Here is a 20,994-nt window from a genome sequence, read left to right on the forward strand (position 1 = left end):
CCGTATCACACCATTTCCAACATTTTTAGATGTAGAACTTCCTTTTGCTCACAGTATTTAAGAAAAAAGTGAAAAGATAATATGCTGAATGTCAAAGAAAACAATTTGTTAAAAACTAACAATAAATTTATTATATTAGTTATTTTACCTTATATCGAACAAAAATGCATTAGTGTGTATATAATCCTAAACCTTGTTCCTCACTCACTCATGCATCTTATACATTTTCTGGGATTGACACCACCTCCTTTTTATTCAGTTATATTCATTTAATTATTTGTTATTAATTGTTCATCAAAACAAAGTGTCCCCCCCATTGCAGGATAGGTCAACGTATAAGGACCCGCCTGGCTGTGTGTCCTACTGGACAGAGCACTATCCTGGTAGTCAACAGACCTGGATTCCATTCCCAGAGATAGGGCTTGGTGACCTTGGGCAAGTCACTTCACTGCCCTGTGCCTCAGTTTCCCTTCTGTAAAATGGGGACAATGATAGTTTTGTAAAGCACTTAGAGATCTACTGATGAAAAGGGCTATATTAGAGCTGGGTATTATATTATTTCTTCATTTCTTGTGCAAGGACTGTCACTTAGCCAGTCGGTCCCCAGCCTGTAGCAGTGCATGGGATTCTTCCATCCTAAGTGCAGGACTCTGCACTTGTCCTTGTTGAACCTCATCAGTTTTCTTTTTGGCCCAAACCTCCAATTTGTCTAGGTCACTAAGGACCCTATTCCTACCCTCCAGCATATCTACTTCTCCCCCCAGCTTAGTGTCATCCGCGAACTTGCTGTGGGTGCAATCCATCCCATCATCCAGATAATTAAGGAAGATGTTGAACAAAACTGGCCCCAGGACTGACCCCCTGGGGCTCTCCGCTTAATACCGGCTGCCAGCTAGATATCGAGTCATTGATCACTACCTGTTGAGCCCAATGATATAGCCAGCTTTCTATCCACCTTATAAACCATTCATCCAATCCATACTTTTGAGCAACTGCTAGAGTTTGATGCTAATTTTACTATTACTTCCCACTGTAAACTGCAAGTACATTTTTGTTTGCAGGTGGGATTCATTTCTACTAATATAAGTTTTGAATTCCCTATTCAATTTCTTCAGCACACAGGCTGAAAGTACATTTCTAACCACATTCCCATTGACTAACGCCTTCCCCTTAGTCAAACCTGTTTTGACAACGTTTACCATTATGGGACTGGGTCCAAAGCCTTTTGAAGTAAATGGAAAGACTCTCATTGACTTTAATGGGCTTTGGATCAGGCTGATGATGCCAAAACAGAGCAATAATTAATAAGTACATAAAATGTTAATTGTCTGCACAGTGGCATATGCAGAAATACACCAATAACATTTTGCAGCACACTCTCCAAGATAAATGGTTCAGAATGGTTTAGTGAACTGAGTTGGAAGCTTCTATTTTTTGTCCATTCTTTTCCTGTTTTTTTTCCCCTCATCACTCCTCCTGTTCTATTGGTTGTTCCTCTTTCATACTTTTAGAAAGAGCTCTCTTCTGGAATGAGCATGTGATGCTATCCCAATTTGACTGGTTATTTTTATTTCCTGACCCTACCATTCTGAATAAACAAACACAAATTACATCACTAATTCAGCAAGTAAACAGCACTAAAATATTAACTTAAAATAGGAAGGAATACACATGCTTGGAAGGAATAGTTCCTTCAGTTTTTTTTGTTTTTTGTTGGTTTTTTTTTTTTTTTTGCATCATACAACTAGGAATGTTTCGTTATAGAAAAACATTTTGGCTTCTTTCATGACTGCAAAGAAGGGCAATTATGATTGTCATGAAAACACATTGAGCAGCTGTATACTGTTAACAAAAGAACCATTACCTGAATCTGCTTAGAAAAACTTGCAATTTAAACATTCACATTTCCTGGAAATTAGATATTCTTTCAAGCTATAGTAGATACCAAAAAGAGACTGTTTTCTATTAATCTGGGTTATATATCAGTCATATTTCAAAGCCAACATAACATCCTTGTTTTGGGAACATTTCTACATGCACTTGCATACACAAAGAAAATTGGAAGGAGGTAATATAGTTTTGTTGAAAGTTTTCACTTGCTCAACTTTCTGTATCAATTTCAAATTGGGATTAGCAGAATTTTTCATAATCCTTGTATATATTTAAAAATATTACAATATCTGAACTCTATCCATCTTACTTTGAAAAGGCCAATTAATAGATACTTACTCATTGAAGACCAGGTCTGGAGCAAAATAGAGGAATTGGCTGTTTGTATGTTTGTATGATCTCCAGCTCAAGGCAAATGATGATAGACACATCCATGAGTACTGGATTAGAGTAATTTGGTCCTCGAGAGGCAAGTTTCTAAATCCTGAAGAACAAAATGATTAATCACAAACTACAATCAACATTCAGGTGCAATGTAATATGAAGCACCTTAAGCTCAAACTGGAAAAAAAGCTCACCTTTCCCTAACAGTTTACATTTCTCCAAAATATTCAATGAAACAATTATAGCACTGAAACCTATTCTTAGTCTGCACATTTTAAACAATACAGTCCCAAGCAGAACTCTTAGTTCTAGCAACCCAACATTTATTTTATTTAGGTGGTTATTACTAATACCAACAAGACTTTAAAGTTTTAATTTGCAATGAGAAACACAAGAAACAGTCATTACATTAATGATGCAATACAATATTTATCACCTCCTCCTCTCCTGCAAAAATATCATATTATCTATCTTTAAAATGTCTGAAAGAAGATTAATTTTACCTAGACCTGTTGGGCAAATGGCATATTAAGCCACAAATCCTATTTTCAAAAGAAAACACATACAATAAAATACATTCCTACCTGGAAGTATCTTTGCCCACTTTACCACCTGAACCATCTGCTTGCCAGCAAGGCGGTTTAAAGTGGAAAGCAGGTGCTCTGCTGTATCTGGTTTTGAATTATCATATCCTGCATACACTATTTCAGGCTCAATGCTTTCAAGGACCATAGTGGGTGAAGGAGCAAGTGCTGGTGAAATAGCAGACAGGTGAGGAACGAGTGCTGTGTTTACAGATGGCTCTTTTACTGGAGCAATATATGTAGTCCCTTCCTCTGGGCTTTGGGGTGGCGGCTGTTGCTGCTGCTGTTGCTGTTCTTCATGCATCCCTTTCAATTTTCCCAACTTTTTGGACTTTCGGGCTGAAAAGAAGAACAAGACAATAACAGAAATCTGATACAACCTTTACTTGATGGAGGCATAAAAAAGATTATTTCAGTTCTTTAAAAAATGAAAACAATATGGAAACCATTTTTACCCAATAGCAAGCATGATGATTTCAGAACACAGTCAACAACGGAACATGGGCCAGGAGAAAAATATATAAGCAGATTCCTACCCACTTAAATCCAGGATATACCAATAAACCTAAATGTCATCTCTATCTCTAAACTGTTCTTCTAAGACACACCCCTTCCCCTCCCCCCCCATGCAAATAAATTAACAAAAATCAAGTAACGCTTACCTCTCTTACTTTATAATAATTAATTCTCTTACAACCATGAATCGTTTTTGTTATTCCCTGTTGTATCATTTCAATAGTAAAATAATAATGTCTGCTAATTTATTGTTCATGTTTCTATAAATATACCCTGTTTCCTAGTTACCTTTTTCAATTTACATGAAACATTGTAAAAATGGTTTTGATTTGTTTTGTAGGTTTTTATCTTAATCATCTATCACCCATACATTTTTTCTTCATGGTCTCTAGTCTCATATTGCATTTGGTAATCAAGATAATTATTTCTGGCCCGTAACCTTATTATTTTCCATTTCTCTACACTGATCACAAGTCACTTATCAACCTATTAGTATAATCTAGTCAAACCACTTTGTCATTGTAATTCTTTTTTTCGACCCTAGTACTGTCTCATCTCACGACTCAGTCTTCTCTTCTGGCTACTTTTGAAATTACACTATGACCATATATAGCCAGTTAAACAAAAAATCCTGAGCCCGAGAAGTGTAAAACTTCTCTCTCTCTGCTGTTAATTCACTTCTCCCCACTTCCTGCCGTTAAGCCAATTTTTACATATTTCAGTTATAGTACTGCTTTATTAGAGTGACCTTGACCATACTGAAATTTCATTTTTAAACAGCAAATCCTGTCCTTCCTACTCCCCTCTGGTACATATTCTCAGTCGGAAGATAGCAACAGCAACATGTTTCCACTATGAAAGGATGCAGGTTGCAGAGAGCAGTGCTCCGTATTCTCCATTTACATAATGTAAAGAGGCTGACAGTTCTGTAAATATGAGGAACAATCAGCTACATTTCCCCATCCCTTGCACAGGGGAACAACTACCACAAAGCTCCACCAGCTGCAAGACTGCAGAATAGCTCTGCTGGTGGTTCACTGCAGGGTAAGAGAGGGAGATTCCTTTCTCCCTCCATCTGCTGCAGAAACCTCATTTTCTTCATTACTTGGACTTTCACAGGGTACAGGATTTGGCTCAGAGTGAAGTAAAATTAATCAAACTTCTACCTTAGGAATTTCCAGAGCATATATTACCGCATTATCTAAGCATAGAGAATAAAAGATCCAGATTATGTCAACATATTACATTGTATAGACTGTGATTCCTGTTAAAAGGTCTGTTAAATCAGTAAGTTCAATATTGGGGGGGGGGGGGGGAGGGAGGGGTGGCTCTCAAGGGAGAACTTAGATGAATCTCCCAACTTGCAGTGGATCCTGAATTGATTCTGTCAACAGCTTCTGTATTAAAGACGAAATGCCATTACTGTGTAGATATCCAAGAAGTGGGGAGAGGTGAAAGAGCATAAAAAGCACCTTTTCCCCACATGAGCAGCAGGAAAGCATCTCTTCTGAATTCTCAAGGCAATGGAACAAAAAAAAAAACCAACCTGGAAATTTCCCACAAAATGAAATTTGCTTTTTTTGTTTGTTTGTTTCTGGTCGATCAGAACATTTTATTTTGATAAAAGCCCAGACCTGAAAAAAAGTTATTTTACAAACTTAAGTGGGAGTCTTTCCCCATCATTCCTACCTTTTGTAGGAACATTCCTCAAACCTCCAAAATTCCATGATGGTCTGGTGGGGGGAGGAAAAGGAGGGGGGTCCTGGCACATCTGGGCCAAACATTTATTTTTTAAAAGCCACAATTTCCATATGTGGTGTTGCGTTGGACTCCACAACCCATGCATCCTACTTTGTATCTGGAGGTTAGTGTGTCAGCCTGAAGCATCCAATTGGTCCCTAGATGCCCAGGAGTGAGCCGATTACAAAAGTCCCTGCAGCTCCCATTGGCCGGGAACAGTGAACCGCAACCTCTGGGAGCTGTGGGGGGCCACGCCAGCGGACGGCCAACGTCAGCAAAACGTCTCACAGCCCGCAATCAGATTACCCTAATGGGCCGCATGCAGCCCACTGGCCGCAGGTTGCCCACCACTGCCTTAGAATCTAGGATATTTCCCAAATTAGGGAGATGAGCCCACAGTTTATTTGGGGGGGAGGTGCAAAAGTGAAACCCTGACATGACTGGGGATCAACTAAGTGCAGAGATCCTCCTCTTCGCTCACTCTCATAGGCTTTAAGATGGGAAGAGACAGTACAGGCCAATGTTTAGCCCTACACTACAGTGAATTCAATCTCTTTGCCTGCTATAGGACTTGGAGATAGAGGTTCATAGATTTCAGGGCCAAAGGGACCATTATGATAATCTAGTGTCTGACCTCCTGTCTGACATAGGCCAAAGAACTCTGTCGCCAGGTAAACAACAAAAAACAAACCACCATAATAAACTGACAATTGAAAGACTGTCAAAGGCACTGCACTTGTAGCTGAAAACACTCCAATATGCTTCCCTTAACATCAGGATGGACTGCACTGAGATAATGTACACATTATTTTAAAACAGAATATGTGATGAAGATAGAAAACTGAAACAAAGGAATAATAAGATCAAAATAAATAGGATCTGACTAAATATTGGCAATTCTTTCCACATAACATCCCTAAGATACGACCTTTCCTACCCATCCACAGAGCTAAAACTCTTCTCTAAGTTCTCACCATCTCACACCTTTTCTCTGGCCTTGACAAATGCAATCTCACCCTGCAGAGCCATTAAAAATGCTGCTACTAAGATCATTATCCTAGCCCACTGCTCTGAGCATGTTACCTCTGTCATTGCCTCCTTCCACTGCCTCCCCCTTCTTTATCACATCAAACGTAAGATGTTTGTGTTGTAACATTCACTTTCAAGACTCTTCTGTGCCTATCCCTACCTTAACTATCATCTCTTATTCACTATCGATACATTGATTCCTGCTTCCGATCAGCCCATGATGCCAGCCTATATCACTCATTTGTTAAATTTTCAAGACAAGAACTTTTGTGCTTTCTTCCATGCTGTCCCTCATACTTGAAAGGAGTTCTCCATAAACATCTACAAAGCCACTTCATTACTCTCCTTCAAAAACCTCCTTAAAACTCTTTTTCCATGATGGCTACAAAAACAGGCTGCTGGTATGCTTAGACCACCATCATGCTGACCAATACTATTTATTTTTTTGTACTCACCTGTCTGTCTGTAACCATCTGTTGTCGCTCGTCTTGTATTTAGATTGCAAGCTCTCTGGGGCACAGATCATCTTTATGTTTTGTGTTTGCACAGTGCCTAGCACAATGGGGGCCTGGGTCATGATGACTGTGCCTCCTAGGCACTATGGTAATAAAATAATATAAAATGCAAGGCCTTCAAGAAACTGGGCCCAACCCTACTGCTAGATCTAGTCCTGAGAGTAGTTTTATTGAAGTCAATAGGATTAGTCACAAGTTCAACAGTGAGCACTATACCCGGTAGCAAGTGCATGTTCAGCTCCATTCATGTGACCATTGCAAAACATCCATACACTCTGCTCCATAAAAAAGCTGCATCCCATTGTTTTTTTCTGTAGAATATCTTTGTACTTTTAGTCCTTACTTATTTCTCTGTTTTTAGTGTTACTACATGCTTCTTTTTCTTTTTTTTAAATCTTAACCATAATACATTTTCTAATTTCTTTTTGAAAAGGTATACATATGCACCTGATCCAAAACTTTGTTAAACTACACGCAACCAGTGCAAATAAAAATAAAATGCCACTGTCTAGTTTAGACCTGTGAAGATTAAATGCTCCATGAATCCCATCCGCTAGTCTAACAATCCCAGACCTGATCAAATAACATAAAAATAATATAAAATATGAGGTACATTAAATGTAAAAATAATGTTCTGTGGCTAACTTTGTAGCAGGCGCCAAAGAGCAGCAGCACCTTTAGCACTTTTGTCAGCCAGCTAGAGGACATCCATTAGAATAAACCCTACTCGTTTTACTCACAGAGGCATGCCTACTGGTGGCACACAGCCTCTCTTTGAACTTCATTCCCTACGTGCCTCTGAATGAAATAATTTGGTATCCAGTAGGAGCCCCTATAAAGCAGCAGCTGATCTTACACTTTGGTAAATATACTTACTCTTTTCCCCACTCCCAATAAACAATGAGTTTCAAACTGGCAATGTTCACAAGCTTATTAAACTTACTGTAAAGTAAGTGAAAATTGATTTGCTCCCTATTGAATGCAGTTATATGTACAGTACTGCACACAGAGGTGGGATCACTATGACTATTAAGTTATTTTAGCAAGCCAAAGCTGAACTAGTACTTTTTGCAACCAAATGTATCCCAAGAGCAGAGCTAGGATGTCCACGTTCAGCAAAATACTTGATAATGAGTTAACAGTGACATGCATCACTGAAAAATGTTAAAAATAGGCCTGAAGGAATAAAAAAGGATCAAATATCACTGCTTATTTTTATTATTCATTTATGTTTTTCAAGCTCCATGTTTTATTTCCATTAGCACAATGAGTCTAAGAACAAGAATTTTATGCGTCTTTCATGTGTGCAGAAGCAGAAACTATATTTTCACCTGGGATTATGCCAGAATGCTAACTGAACTGGTTTGGTAGTTCCCACAAAAATCTAGCAGCTTTGCTAAACTGACAGCCCATTTAACCAAGATATAAATCCTCTGATTTTCCTCTCCATGTATTTTTGTGTTTATTTTTCGTTTTCTTCCATGACAATATCACAAAAAGTGTGTTTCAATTTCATTTTCTTCCGTTATACCATCAAAACGAATCTGAGAAAAATATTACTGCTTTATAGTCATGTTTACAGTGGAAATAACTGTGTTTTTCATTTGGTTTCATGCCAGGACTCTAGCTCAACTGGTTTGGTAATTCCCACAGAAACCAGCAGCCAACTACAGAAGATTCTGAGAACCTCTGAGAAGTAACTGCGCTGATCTTAATTTTTTTAAGGTGTGTTTCACACTTCTTCTTTAATTGGACTACCAAATGTAAAGCTAATAAAGACAACTCAATATTGGAGAGAAAATATACTTCATAGCTCCTTCCTGTACCCCACAATGTCATAAAACTTAACATAGCCACAAGGCAGATCAGCAGGAATTCTGAATAAAGATAACTGCTAATCAAAAGCTCAAATCCTATAATTATTTTCTTTAGAAACATGTGCGTAATTCATATCAAGAAATTCAGCATCTGTATTCTAAGAGTGATTGGACACTTATGTGAATAATAGGAATATCAAAAGCTATAATAGTCTATGCAAAAAAAAAGTTTTGGAAAGGACGTAAAACCTCATGTTCTAGGGCTTAAGCCAATCTCTAACTATTAAGGGTTAGGACAAGATTTTCATAATTCTGATCCTGTACCGCAGTTCCTAAATTCTTATATTCTTAAGGCTTTCTGAAACAGATTAAGAAAGGGGAAGTGTGGTGAAAGATGCCTTGCAAATGACTCTGGCTTTAACATCTTGAATGTTTTACAAAGGTTTTTTGTTAGATCAGTATTTGTAGATCTCTAATATTCTTAGGCACCAGAATGCAAAATATAAAATAAAATACGAGGGGAAGACGTGGAAAATCATATAATGTTGACTTTTCTAAGCTACAGACAGCACTACAGCAACAGGAATCCACAGCTCTTGTTGAAAAAGAGGATAATATGCAGAAGTATTGCTGCAGTACACAATAACATTTATATTCTGCAATACTAGTCCTCTCTGAAGTGGAGAAACATGGTAGAGATCGTATCAGAAAAGTCATCCCTACTTGTTACATGTTCAGCTAAAATGGATGTCCACTTACATAGAACTAAAACGGAGATAATCTACTGGTACTACCACTAATATATTTACAATGGAGAAATAAATAAAACTAAATGAGAGCCTGGTTAAAATCAATAGGACCAATCCTGATCTGATGGAAGTCCATGATAAAACTTCAGCTGAATTCTATAGGAGCAGGATTAAGCCCACTATCCTAAGCCCTGGTCTACACTATGGGGTTAGGTCAAATTTAACCACATAGGTCGATTTTAAAATGAATGCGTCTACACAACCAACTCCGTTCTGTTGACCTAAAGGGCTCTTAAAATCGCCTTCTGTACTCCTCCCGGGCGAGGGGAGTAGTGCTAAAATCGACCTTGCTGGGTCGAATTTGGGTAAGTGTGGACGCAAGTCGACAGTATTGGCCTCCGGGAGCTATCCCAGAGTGCTCCAGTGCTACCACTCTGGACAGCACTTTGAACTCCAATGCACTAGCCAGGTACACAGAAAAAGCCCCGGGAAATTTTGAATTTCTTTTCCTGTTTGGTCAGCGTGGCAAGCTCAGCAGCTCAGGTGACCATGCAGTCTCCCCAGAATCACAAACGAGCTCCAGCATGGACTGAAAGGGAGACACCGGATCTGACTGCTGGGAGAAGAATCTGTGCAGGCCGAACTCCGATCAAAAGAAGAAATGCTAATATATATGCCAAAATCGCACAGGGCACGGTGGAGAGAGGCTACAACAGGGACACACAGCAGTGCCGCGTGAAAGTTAAGGAGCTCAGGCAAGCCTACCAAAAGACAAAGGAGGCAAACGGTTGCTCTGAGTCAGAGCCCCATACATGCCGCTTCTATGATCAGCTGCATGGCATTCTAGGGGGGGACCCTACCACTACCCCACCACTGTCTGTGGACACCTGCAAGGGGAGAGTCTCGCACAACAGGGAGGAGGATTTTGTGGATGAGGAAGAGGAGGAGGAGAATGCGCAGCAGGCAAGTGGTGAATCTGTTCTTCCCAGCAGCCAGGATCTTTTCATCACCCTGGAGCCAATCAATACCCTCCCAAGGCAGGATCCCCGACCCTGAAGCCGGAGAGGGCATCTCTGGTGAGTGCACATTTGTAACTACAGTACAGGGTTTAAAAGCAATAGTGTTTAATGTTTGATTTGCCCTGAAGAATTGGGGTGCATTTGCGACCAGTATAGCTACTGGAAAAGTCTGTTAACATGTCTGGGGATGGAATGGAATCCTCCAGGAAATCGCCATGAAGCTCTCCTGGAGGTACTCTGAAAGCCTTTGCAGAAGGTTTCTGAGGAGGGCTTATTTCGTCCTCCACGGTAGGACACTTTACCATGCCAAGCCAGTAGCATGTAGTCTGGAATCACTGCAGCACAAAGCATGGCAGCGAATGGTCCTGGGTTTTGGTCACCTTCAAGCAACATTTGGTCTTTATCTTTCTGTGTTAGCCTCAGGAGAGTGATATCATTCATGGCCACCTGGTTGAAATAGGGGAATTTTTGTAAGGAAACAGTAAAAGAACCCCGTTCATGCTGGGTTGTTTGCGCTTGGCTAAAAGGGATCATCCCAGACAATAGCCACGCGGTGGGGGGAGGGGTGAATGGATCATCCCAGAGAATAGCCATGCAGTGGGGGGAGGGGTGAAGGGATCATGCCAGAGAATAGCCACACAGTGGGGTGAGGGGTGGTGTGTGCTGCACATCCACATGAAAACCGCAGCCCTTCCTTTTAAATGTTAAACCCTACTGGCATTGCTTGCTTTGGGAAAGAATGGCGCTACAGTTTGAAACCATTCTCACGTGTTATGAAGGCGTAAGAAGCCAACCCCGTGTACCAAAAGGCTTGCCATGGCTGCCTGGAAACTGAATTCTGTTGCCCAGCCATTTGTGATGTGTCACCATAATGGCGGGTGCTCAATATAAAAGGCAAAATGTGACCTTGTACCTAAAGCACATGTGCTGTCTGCTGTGAATTGCTTGATCCACTGTGAAAGAGTCTCCCTTTTGTTCTCAGAAATGTATCATCTTAAATTTTACTCTCCCTTTTTCTCTCTCCCCCCAGGTGCAAATGTTTCTATGCTCCCCCTATCATCTCCATCCCTGAGGTTATTGCAGATTAGAAGGTGAAAAAAACGCACTCGCAATGACATGTTTTCTGAGCTCATGCAGTCCTCCCACACTGATAGGGCACAGCTTAATGCATGGAGGCATTCAGCGCAGAGACCACGAAATCATTAAGTGAGCGTGCAGAGCAGAGGCAGGAGGCGATGCTGAGGCTAATGGGGGAGCAAACGGACATGATGAAGCATCTGTTGGAGCTGTAGGAAAGTCAACAAGAGCACAGACCCTTCACTGCATCCACTGTATAACTGCCTGCCCTCCTCCCCAAGTTCCATATCTTCCTCACCCAGACGCCCAAGAACGCGGGGGGCGGAGAGGCTCCGGGCACCCAGCCACTCCATTCCAGTGGATGGCCCAAGCAACAGAAGGCTGTCATTCAAACAGCTTTGATTTGTAGTGTGGCTACAATAAGCAATGTGGCCTTGTCCTTCCCCGCACCCCACCCCACCTGGGCTACCTTGTCAGTTATCTCACTTTTTTTTTTTAATTAATAAAGAAAGAATGCATGGTTTCAAAACAATAGTTACTTTATTTCCTTTGCCAGCTGTGATCGAAGGGGGAGGGTGGTTGGCTTATAGGGAATTAAAATCAACAAAGGGGACGGGTTTGCAGCAAGGAGAAACACACACAACTGTCACACCATAGCCTAGCCAGTCATGAAACTGGTTTTCAAAGCCTCTCTGATGTGCAGCGTGCCTAGCTGTGCTCTTCTAATCACCCTGGTGTCTGGCTGTTCAAAACTGGCCACCAGGTGATTTGCCTCAACCTCCCATCCCGCCATAAACATCTCCCCCTTACTCTCACAGATATTGTGGAGCACCCAGCAAGCAGCAATAACAACGGGAGTGCTGGTTGTGCTAAGGTCTAACCTAGTCAGCAAACAGTGCCAGTGAGCTTTTAAATGTCCAAAGGCACATTCTGCCACCATTCTGCACTTGCTCAACCTACAGTTGAACTGCTCCTTACTACTGTCCAGGCTGCCTGTGTACGGCTTCATGAGCCATGGGAGCAAGGGGTAGGCTGGGTCCCCAAGGATAACTATTGGCATTTCAACATCCCGAACGGTAATCTTCTGGTCTGGGAAGTAAGTCCCTTCTTGCAGCTGCTCGAACAGCCCAGAGTTCCTAAAGATGCGAGCGTCATACACCTTTCCCAACCATCCCATGTTGATGTAGGTGAAACGTTCCTTGTGATCCACCAGTGCTTGCAGCACCATTGAGAAGTACCCCTTGCGGTTTACGTACTGGTTGGCAAGGTGGTCCGGTGCCAAGATAGGGATATGCATTCCGTCTATCATCCCACCACAGTTAGGGAACCCCATTACAGCAGAGCCATCCAGTATGACCTGCACATTTCCCAGAGTCTCTACCCTTGATAGCAGAACGTCAGTGATTGCACTGGCTACTTGGATCACAGCAGTCCCCACAGTGGACTTTCCCACTCCAAATTGATTCCCGACTGACCGGTAGCAGTCAGGCATTGCAAGCTTCCACAGGGTTATCGCCACTCGCTTCTCAACTGTCAGGGCAGCTCTCATCTTGGTATTTCTTCCCTTCAGGGCTGGGGGAAGCACCTCACAAAGTTCAAGGAAAGTGGCCTTACGCATGCGAAAGTTTCGCAGCCACTGTGAATCATCCCATACCTGCAACACTATATGGTCCCACCAGTCAATGCTTGTTTTTGCCAGGCCCATAATTGGCGTTTCACTGTATCAACCAGTCGCACTACCACCATGATGTCCCAATTGCCACAGTCCCTGTTTTCAGGAACATCTGTGTCCATGTCCTCATCACAATCATCCTCGTGCTGGCGTCTCTTAGCCCGGTTCTGCACACACTCCAGGATAATGTGCAAGGTGTTTACAACGCTCACAACAGCAGCGGTGAGCTAAGTGGGCTCCATGCTTGCCGTGGTATGGCGTCTGCATGGGTAACCCAGGAAAAAAGGTGTAAAATGATTGTCTGCTGTCGCTTTCATGGAGGGAGGAAGGAAGGGAGGGGCGACTGACGACATGTACCCAAACCCACCCGCAACAATGTTTTTGCCCCATCAGGCATTGGGAGCTTAACCCAGAATTCCAATGGGCAGTGGAGACTGCGGGAACTGTGGGATAGCTACCCACAGTGCACCACTCTGTAAGTTGATGCTAGCCACGGTATTGAGGACACACTCCATGGACTTAATGCTCTTAGTGGGGACATACACAATTGACTGTATAAAATCGATTTCTAAAAATCGACTTCTATAAAATCAACCTAATTTCGTAGTGTAAACATACCCTAAGAGAGATGTTTGGAGAATTTGTAAAACCATGTGAAGACTGAATCTAGATGTGAGAATCCTTAAAGTAAGGGAGCCTGATGAGTTGGAGGATATACAGAGGACTTAATCCTAAAGATCCTTAAATTAAGTATCAACATCTGCCTGGAAATGAGATACAGAATCCCTATGCAAGCTCTGGGGAAGAAGGAAAATAGAAACATTGTATTAAACCTGCTTTTAGCAGGTAGTATAAAATATACTATATTTTATACTATAAATATATAAAATATTGTCAGAGCTACAAGACAGAAGATATTTCTTTCCCTCCCCCACATCAGCCTTATAACTCAGGCAAGAAGGATGGACCACATTTTCCTAAAATGATTGTTTGGAAGGCCAGCACTGAACCAGGGAGCTGGTACCCAGGTATCAGCCTCTCTCTTTTGGACCTGTGGAATGTAGGTAAAAAACAGGGCCTTGAAAGTTTGAGGGCTAGGGTTTTGTTTTCTTATGATCTGTAAAGCACTTAGTATAATTTTGGTGATAGACAGGTTGTATTTCATACTGTTGAATGTTAATTTATGTAATATGAATTCTAATGAACTCTTATATATGCTTGAAATTTGAAATGAAATTTTCATTTTCACCACTGACTTATCATATAACAGTGAGACACAAATGCTGAAAAATAGCATGCTACTACTATTGGATAATACCATACACAAATATTGGACAATATTAATATGATTAAATTGGTTGTGTTACAATGGTATAGTATTTTGTTTTGCTGTATTTCTTTAGTCTACAAATCTATAGATTACTTTTTTCTTTTCATGCTGAGACACATCTAAGAGTATATTAGATGTGGATCCCTTGTAATTTTCCCCCTTTCCCCTGCTTTTTGCCTTAAATAACCACAAAAATAACGTTTTCTAAAGAAAACTGTAGTTACAATATACGCTCAATATCAAATGCAGAAGTACCTGTAACAAGCCATGTTCCCCTTGGACAAGGGAAGGAGAATTTTTACATAAGTGATGTATTCAGAGAACAGCTTGGTTGCTGCCCATCACAAACTAATTACTGTTTGCACAGCTAATGACTAGTTAACGCTGCCAAAGTTAGAGCTCCGTTTATCTTAGCTTAAATTCTGCTGGAATACAAGGACTAAGCTAACCATGGCTAGGAGGATCTTAGCCTCACCCAAATCCTGCAAAAAAACATTTTAGTCAACAGTAATGCACCATCACAGTCTTTTTGGAAAAAGGAGAGGGAGGCGCAAACAGCTTTACAGCAACACACTGCCACAGGTGTCAGACTCTCTTCCTATAGCCCCACTTAATAGTGCTTGTTAGACTTCTTAAACAACTGCCTGACTTGCATAATCAACAAACCAACCAGATTTACTGCCACAAGAAACTTAGGGGGATTTACCAGAGAAGCAGGCAATTGGGATAAGGAAAAGGGAGAGACTACAGAGCAGTGTAGTGTGTGCATATGGAGAAGAGGAGAACTTATCAGGAGAGGGACCAAAGAAAGGGGAAAACAAGATGGAAAAGACTACAGAACAGGTGAAAGATTGAGAATAGGACACAAAAAATAATGAGGACATAGGGAAGAGAGAAGAAATACAGAATGAAGGGGAAAGGCATGCTGCTCTACTTTAGAAAAAGGTTTAAGGAAAGAGAAGGTGAAATACAAGACAGAGTGAAAAGAACACAGATAGAAAAGCCATAGGGGAAAAAAAAGGGGGGGGGGGAGAAAAAGTGGAGTATATGTTAAAAAAAAAAAGAAAGTAAAGAAGTAGAAGAATTTAGGCACAGCTTCAGCATGAGAGAAGGAAGGAGAGGAGTAGAAAATTATACCAATGCTGTGAGCCCAAAGGATTAGAATAACAGTGGAGTTGCCAACAGTGATTGTTAAATGAATATTACTGGATACACACTCTGAAACTGTGGTTAAACAATTCTGTAATTAAATAATTGGTGTTGTCTTGGTTTCTAGTTACTCTGGACTCTGTAGTTAAATAACAGGTGTCCTAGTTTTTAGATATTTTGTTTGACTAGCAGTTCTAGTTTACTACTATATTTCTCTTTCTTTAACTAAATTTTCATACTTTCTCAAGCTGATACAGAACCACTGTGTACTTGGGGAAACTCCTGCCTCCTGTTACAGTGCCTGAAAAATCAAAAGAACTGATAGAGTTCCACTGTACAGTGAGAGGCAGAAATCTTCATTCCCTGCATTATTGTTCAGTGTCAGCCTGCCTGTGGGGCAGGCAGAGAGATCTGGGGTCAGTAAATCAGCAATATATAGATCCATTGACCAAAACCGCTGTATAGGCAGCTTCTAGAGTTCTGTCAGCTGCTTTTACAGCCACAAGATGCAGTATAAGTGATGATGTTCTTGCAAAGGTCCAGATTCTGTTCCCCCTCAAACACCACATAGGTCCCTCATGACTGTGATAGTGTTATTTATGGACAGTTATGATTTACTTCCAATACACATTATTTTATACCTGAACATTCCAAGGGAAAATTTTTGCAGACCTCCATTTTTAGGTTTAAAAAAATTCTATAAATAGATATATTGATAGAACAATATTTATAAAACTACTTCCTTTTCCCCTCTTTTTTACTCAGGATTGGCATGGGAGACAGTATTTGGCCCTCAGTTGGAAGTTAAAATATATACAGTCAGTGCACTAAGGTGTACTAAACCACAGCTTAAATTAAAAAAGGAAAACAAATGGTAGGGTGACCAGACAGCAAGTATGAAAAATCGGGACAGGGGCTGGGGAGGTAATACGAGCTTATATAAGAAAAAGACCCCAAAAATTGGTACATCTGGTCACCACAACAAATGGCCACACTGAAGGTAACTTATTTTGAATTCATGTATTAGGTATAGCCAGGTATTAGATATACAGATCTTAATGTTGGGGAGTTGTTTGCAACTGATGCTACAGTGTAAAAAAAGCCTATTTCCAAATGACAGGTTTCAGAGTAACAGCCGTGTTAGTCTGTATTCGCAATAAGAAAAGGAGTACTTGTGGCACCTTAGAGACTAACCAATTTATTTGAGCATGAGCTTTCGTGAGCTACAGCTCACTTCATCGGTATGCATCCGATGTAGCTCACGAAAGCTCATGCTCAAATAAATTGGTTAGTCTCTAAGGTGCCACAAGTACTCCTTTTCCTATTTCCAAAGACACTTTTACAGGAATATTTAGGTTGTCAGAAAAAAAGTCTAATGCATTTGCTTACATTTTAGCAATCGTCAAAGTGATGATTAATTGACAAATAACAGCTTCATAGGATACTACTCTGTGAGGGAACAACTTTTACCAACTGCCAATTAGTAGTTTCCTGGTAAAATAAAAATTAAAAAGCTTTATCCAAAAAAGCTTAATAAGAATTGGCTAGAAGTCTGAAGATTCTGCCCAAATATGATATCTTGGAAAAAACAGCAAAACAGACACATTGCAAATGTGCTAATATTTTTAGTATATGAAGTGTCTTTCTGCGAACTTTCATCAATACCAAGAGAGATGCATTGACTACATTTTAAAATGGCAATCTAATATGCAAAGAATTTAAAAATAACTGTCCGAGAAAGAAAATGTTATCTTTCCTGAAAGCCAGGCTTAATCATTCTTGTTCAGATATTCATATAATTAATCTATTACTATTTATTTATTCATTCATTCATAAATTATGTGTCACATTTAGTGTTTTTGGAGTTTTGCATTGTATATTAAATACATCATTACACATGTTCATTAAATACTAGAACTAGAAGCAAAACCCAAGTACTAGATTGCCATAAATTAGTCAACTACAATTCTAATGTTTACCATCCACTCCTATTTACCAGTGTACTCTACAGCTCTTCCTTGTGGAAAGAACACAGTAACTTGAAAAATCATTGCATTACAGTAATTTGGCTTAAAAAAATGAAAGCAAAGTTAACACAACTTGAAATAATGCACATACACTGCTAAGAAACAATGTATGAACAATATATTTTGGTTGTGACATTAGTAGAAGGAGCCACTGCACTATTTAGATCAATTTAAATTGTGCAAAACCCAAAGCGGCAGTAAGAGCTCTCTCTCAGGAAAAAGAGCAAAGGGCTCTTTTGGAGTTTCTAGTACCTTAGTTCCCCCAAAAGAGCAACCTCATAGATGGAGGAGGAGGGCATGGATTAGTTCATACAGTTACGAGACTGATAGCAAGATATAAAAAGACTATCTTTTGTCTCATGAAACTGAGTCTTTACGAGGGTTTTTATGTCATTACTGACAGATAGCAGTTAATGGAGTTTTGATAGGTCACATAAACATTGGTATGTATGCTTTAACATATTATATTTATACTTTTGGTTTATATAGTATTGTAATGTATTTTCCTGTGCTGCAATAAGTCAAATAAAACTAGAGAAAGAAAATGTAAAGTGCAGAAGATAGTTTCCTCAAAATTATTTTAAAAATGGATAATTTGCTCATCAGTTAAAGGTCAGATGTCAGCATTTCCCCAAAATCTTGAATTGCTGCCATCATTCTCTAAATACCTTCTTAACAGCTCCAGTAGGTAAATGTGTTTGTAATTATCTTCTGTTGTCTCTTCTAGAAGAGCTAAAACATCACAAATATGCATAGTAAATAGATACAAATATGGTTATACCTTTCTAGGTAATCAAGTTCTGGATGCCTGAATTCCTGCCATTTGAAGAAGTAGAGTGTCAGAATGATTTGGGGAGGAAGAGCATCTACTCGCATGGAGTACACCAGAAAGTGAAGTAGCAGGAAAAGTGGTTCTAACAATGTAAACAAGATCCAGGGGAGAAGATTTTGACTGGCAAAATGTGCCTTCTAAAGGTTTGTACAATTATTATTATTATTGTTTTTGCTGATGATGAAATAAGAAGGGCAAGCATAGGAAAAGGACCAAAGAATTTAGTTTACATATCATCCAAGAGATGGTCTCTCTTTATGAGATCTGACAAGATCACAGCACAAGGTAGTATGGTTGCAGGCTACAAAGATTCAAAATTACATTACAAACTGAACATGCCCTCCCAAATGACAACATTGAATGAACATGATCATTGATTTTCTTATTTCTTTTTTTGTCAAGAGAAATGTCTCAGATTTTAAAATTAAACACCATAACTTGTTTGATTTCTGTGAAACCTGAATGTGTTTACTGAGCTAAAACAGGTAAAGTAATATACACATCATGTGAAGCACAACTAACGAGCATCTGAAAATTGGTAGATGTTAAAAACAACAAAACAGCCTAAAATTTAACAAAATACAACTTTTTCATGGAACATAAGGTTGTTGCTTTTTTTAAACCATGCAATCTTCTTATGTCTTCTTTTGCAAATTAGACTAATTTGCATTTGGAAAATAGGGATAAACCTGATTCTAGTAAATTTTTCATTTCAGTTTGGAAATAAAAGATAGAGTCATTGAAAATTAAATTACCTAAATAAATCCAAATATAAATGACAAAACTAAGTGTTCATAATTCAGGTGAAAAAGTATTTGGTAATATGCTCAGGTACATTTTTGTTAAATTTAAAACTGTACATTACATAAGGGCAAAAAACTGATCGCATATTTAGTTTCTGTAACTTTTTCCATTCTAACATATAGTTATGCTAAATCAGATTAATTTGCATGTTCAAATTAAGCCACTAATACTTTGGAATAGCTATGAAAGTTTTGTTTAATGAACAAAGGCTCAAATTAGAGGTAATTCTCTCTCTCTGACACACACACACACACACACACACACACACACACAGAGTTAATTCCATATTGTATAGTTTAGGACTTGGAAAAAGCAGACAACTCTTATGAAACATTTAGGCGGGATTATGGAAATTAAAGATGGAAAAGATGTAGTTGGCTAACTAGTCCATCTCCCTGCTAATGCAGGATTGTTCCCTCTACAGGAACTAGATTTCCTAGTGTTTTGTGAAGTCTAAAGTTTTAAATGCATAATGCGGTTTTTACCACTTCCCTTGAGAGAACACTCCATGTGTAACGGTGGGCACTAATATGCAGACTAACTTTAGGTATAAGTTCGTGGTGGGATCAACTCATATACTATATGATGGAAATATACAGGCTTTTTGATCAAAATGAAATGTTTGCAGATATTTTTCATTTTGGGAGAAATTTTTCAACAAAAAATAGAAACCTGAAACTTTTCTTGGTTTTCAACTTTAAAAAGTTTCAGTTCTCCCCCCATTTCTTTTTCTCCTTCTCCAAAAACTGAAAATGTGCTTTCTTTTGAATTTTTCCACAGAAAATAATTACTATTTTCCTATCAGCCCTAATAAATACCTGTATGTCTTTTTTTTTCCAGTTAAAACTTAATGAAGTATTCAGAGAATTAATACAAAGCCAGCAGCACAAATATTTTTCATGCTGTTTGTTCAGCATGCCTTAACTATGACCTGGAGATATTATTCTATGGGTAAAAAAAAAACAAAAAACTGTTCAGTCTCCATATACATTGGACTTTATAATCATACTTCTATGAAAGGTGACAATTCATGCCAAATGTAAGGATGATAATTTTGGGGAAAGGATAACACCTATGCACTAAGAACTGAATTGAGACCACATAGAACACCATTTTAAATCAGAGTGTAATTTAGATCCAGACAAAGAAGTGAAAGACTTATGTTATCAATAACCTGATCCAATCTTTTTTTCAGATTATCTTGAATACATTAAGAATATTTCAGTAAGTAGACCTAACAGAGTAACAGAATCCCATGGATGAAGTCATCACATATGTAAGTGAATACAAGATCAGGGCCTAACTTACGTATGTATTCTTTATATAAGATTTGTAGTCTCCATAGCCAGAATGGTAAATCATTTGAAAATTGACAATCAATTCTATTTATCTTAAATATATTAACAATATTTCAGTAAGCTTTAAGACCATCAAATCCTTGTTGTTGCAAGGGACAAATCTCAGTAGACCTCAGCCTACCTTATAACTTTCTGATAGGATTCAAGCAAGAAGAGAATTTTGGGCCTGTACCATAGTATATTCAGGAACAAAACTTCAGAACTGATTAAATCTTTCTGGCCCATAATTAACTGAAAATTAACTACAGTATCTTGGAAAAAAGCAGACTAAAAAATGGGCCAGCATACATTTTTAACACAGTTGCTTCATCTGAATCTCTTCCAATAATTAAGTCTAACATACAGCATTAGAAGCAAAAAAAAAAAACAACAAAAAAAAAAACAACCCCAAACAAACAATGGGTCCGGAAAAGGTTCAAAGTAGTACTTGTTGCAGGGAGAGGGAGAGAGAGAGATCTGTGAAGGAGAGGGTTGGACTATGTTAACATTTAGCTACTTTAAC

The 20,994-nt window shown here is 39.2% G+C and overlaps 1 protein-coding gene across 2 annotated transcripts in view; it reads right to left on the minus strand.

Moving 5' to 3' along the window:
- The window catches only part of NR3C2 (nuclear receptor subfamily 3 group C member 2), a 261,892-nt gene that overhangs the window by 36,502 nt on the left and 204,396 nt on the right, over window positions 1-20,994 (minus strand). For both annotated transcript variants that reach the window (XM_074950972.1, XM_074950971.1), the window contains exons 5-6: window positions 2,859-3,197; window positions 2,230-2,374 (exon numbers count right to left, since the gene is read on the minus strand). In XM_074950972.1, the coding sequence (XP_074807073.1) occupies window positions 2,230-2,374; window positions 2,859-3,197 (484 nt within the window). The remainder of the gene's footprint in view (window positions 1-2,229; window positions 2,375-2,858; window positions 3,198-20,994) is intronic.

The sequence above is a fragment of the Natator depressus genome, chromosome 4, assembly GCF_965152275.1.
Source record: "Natator depressus isolate rNatDep1 chromosome 4, rNatDep2.hap1, whole genome shotgun sequence".
Taxonomy (NCBI): Eukaryota; Metazoa; Chordata; order Testudines; family Cheloniidae; genus Natator; species Natator depressus.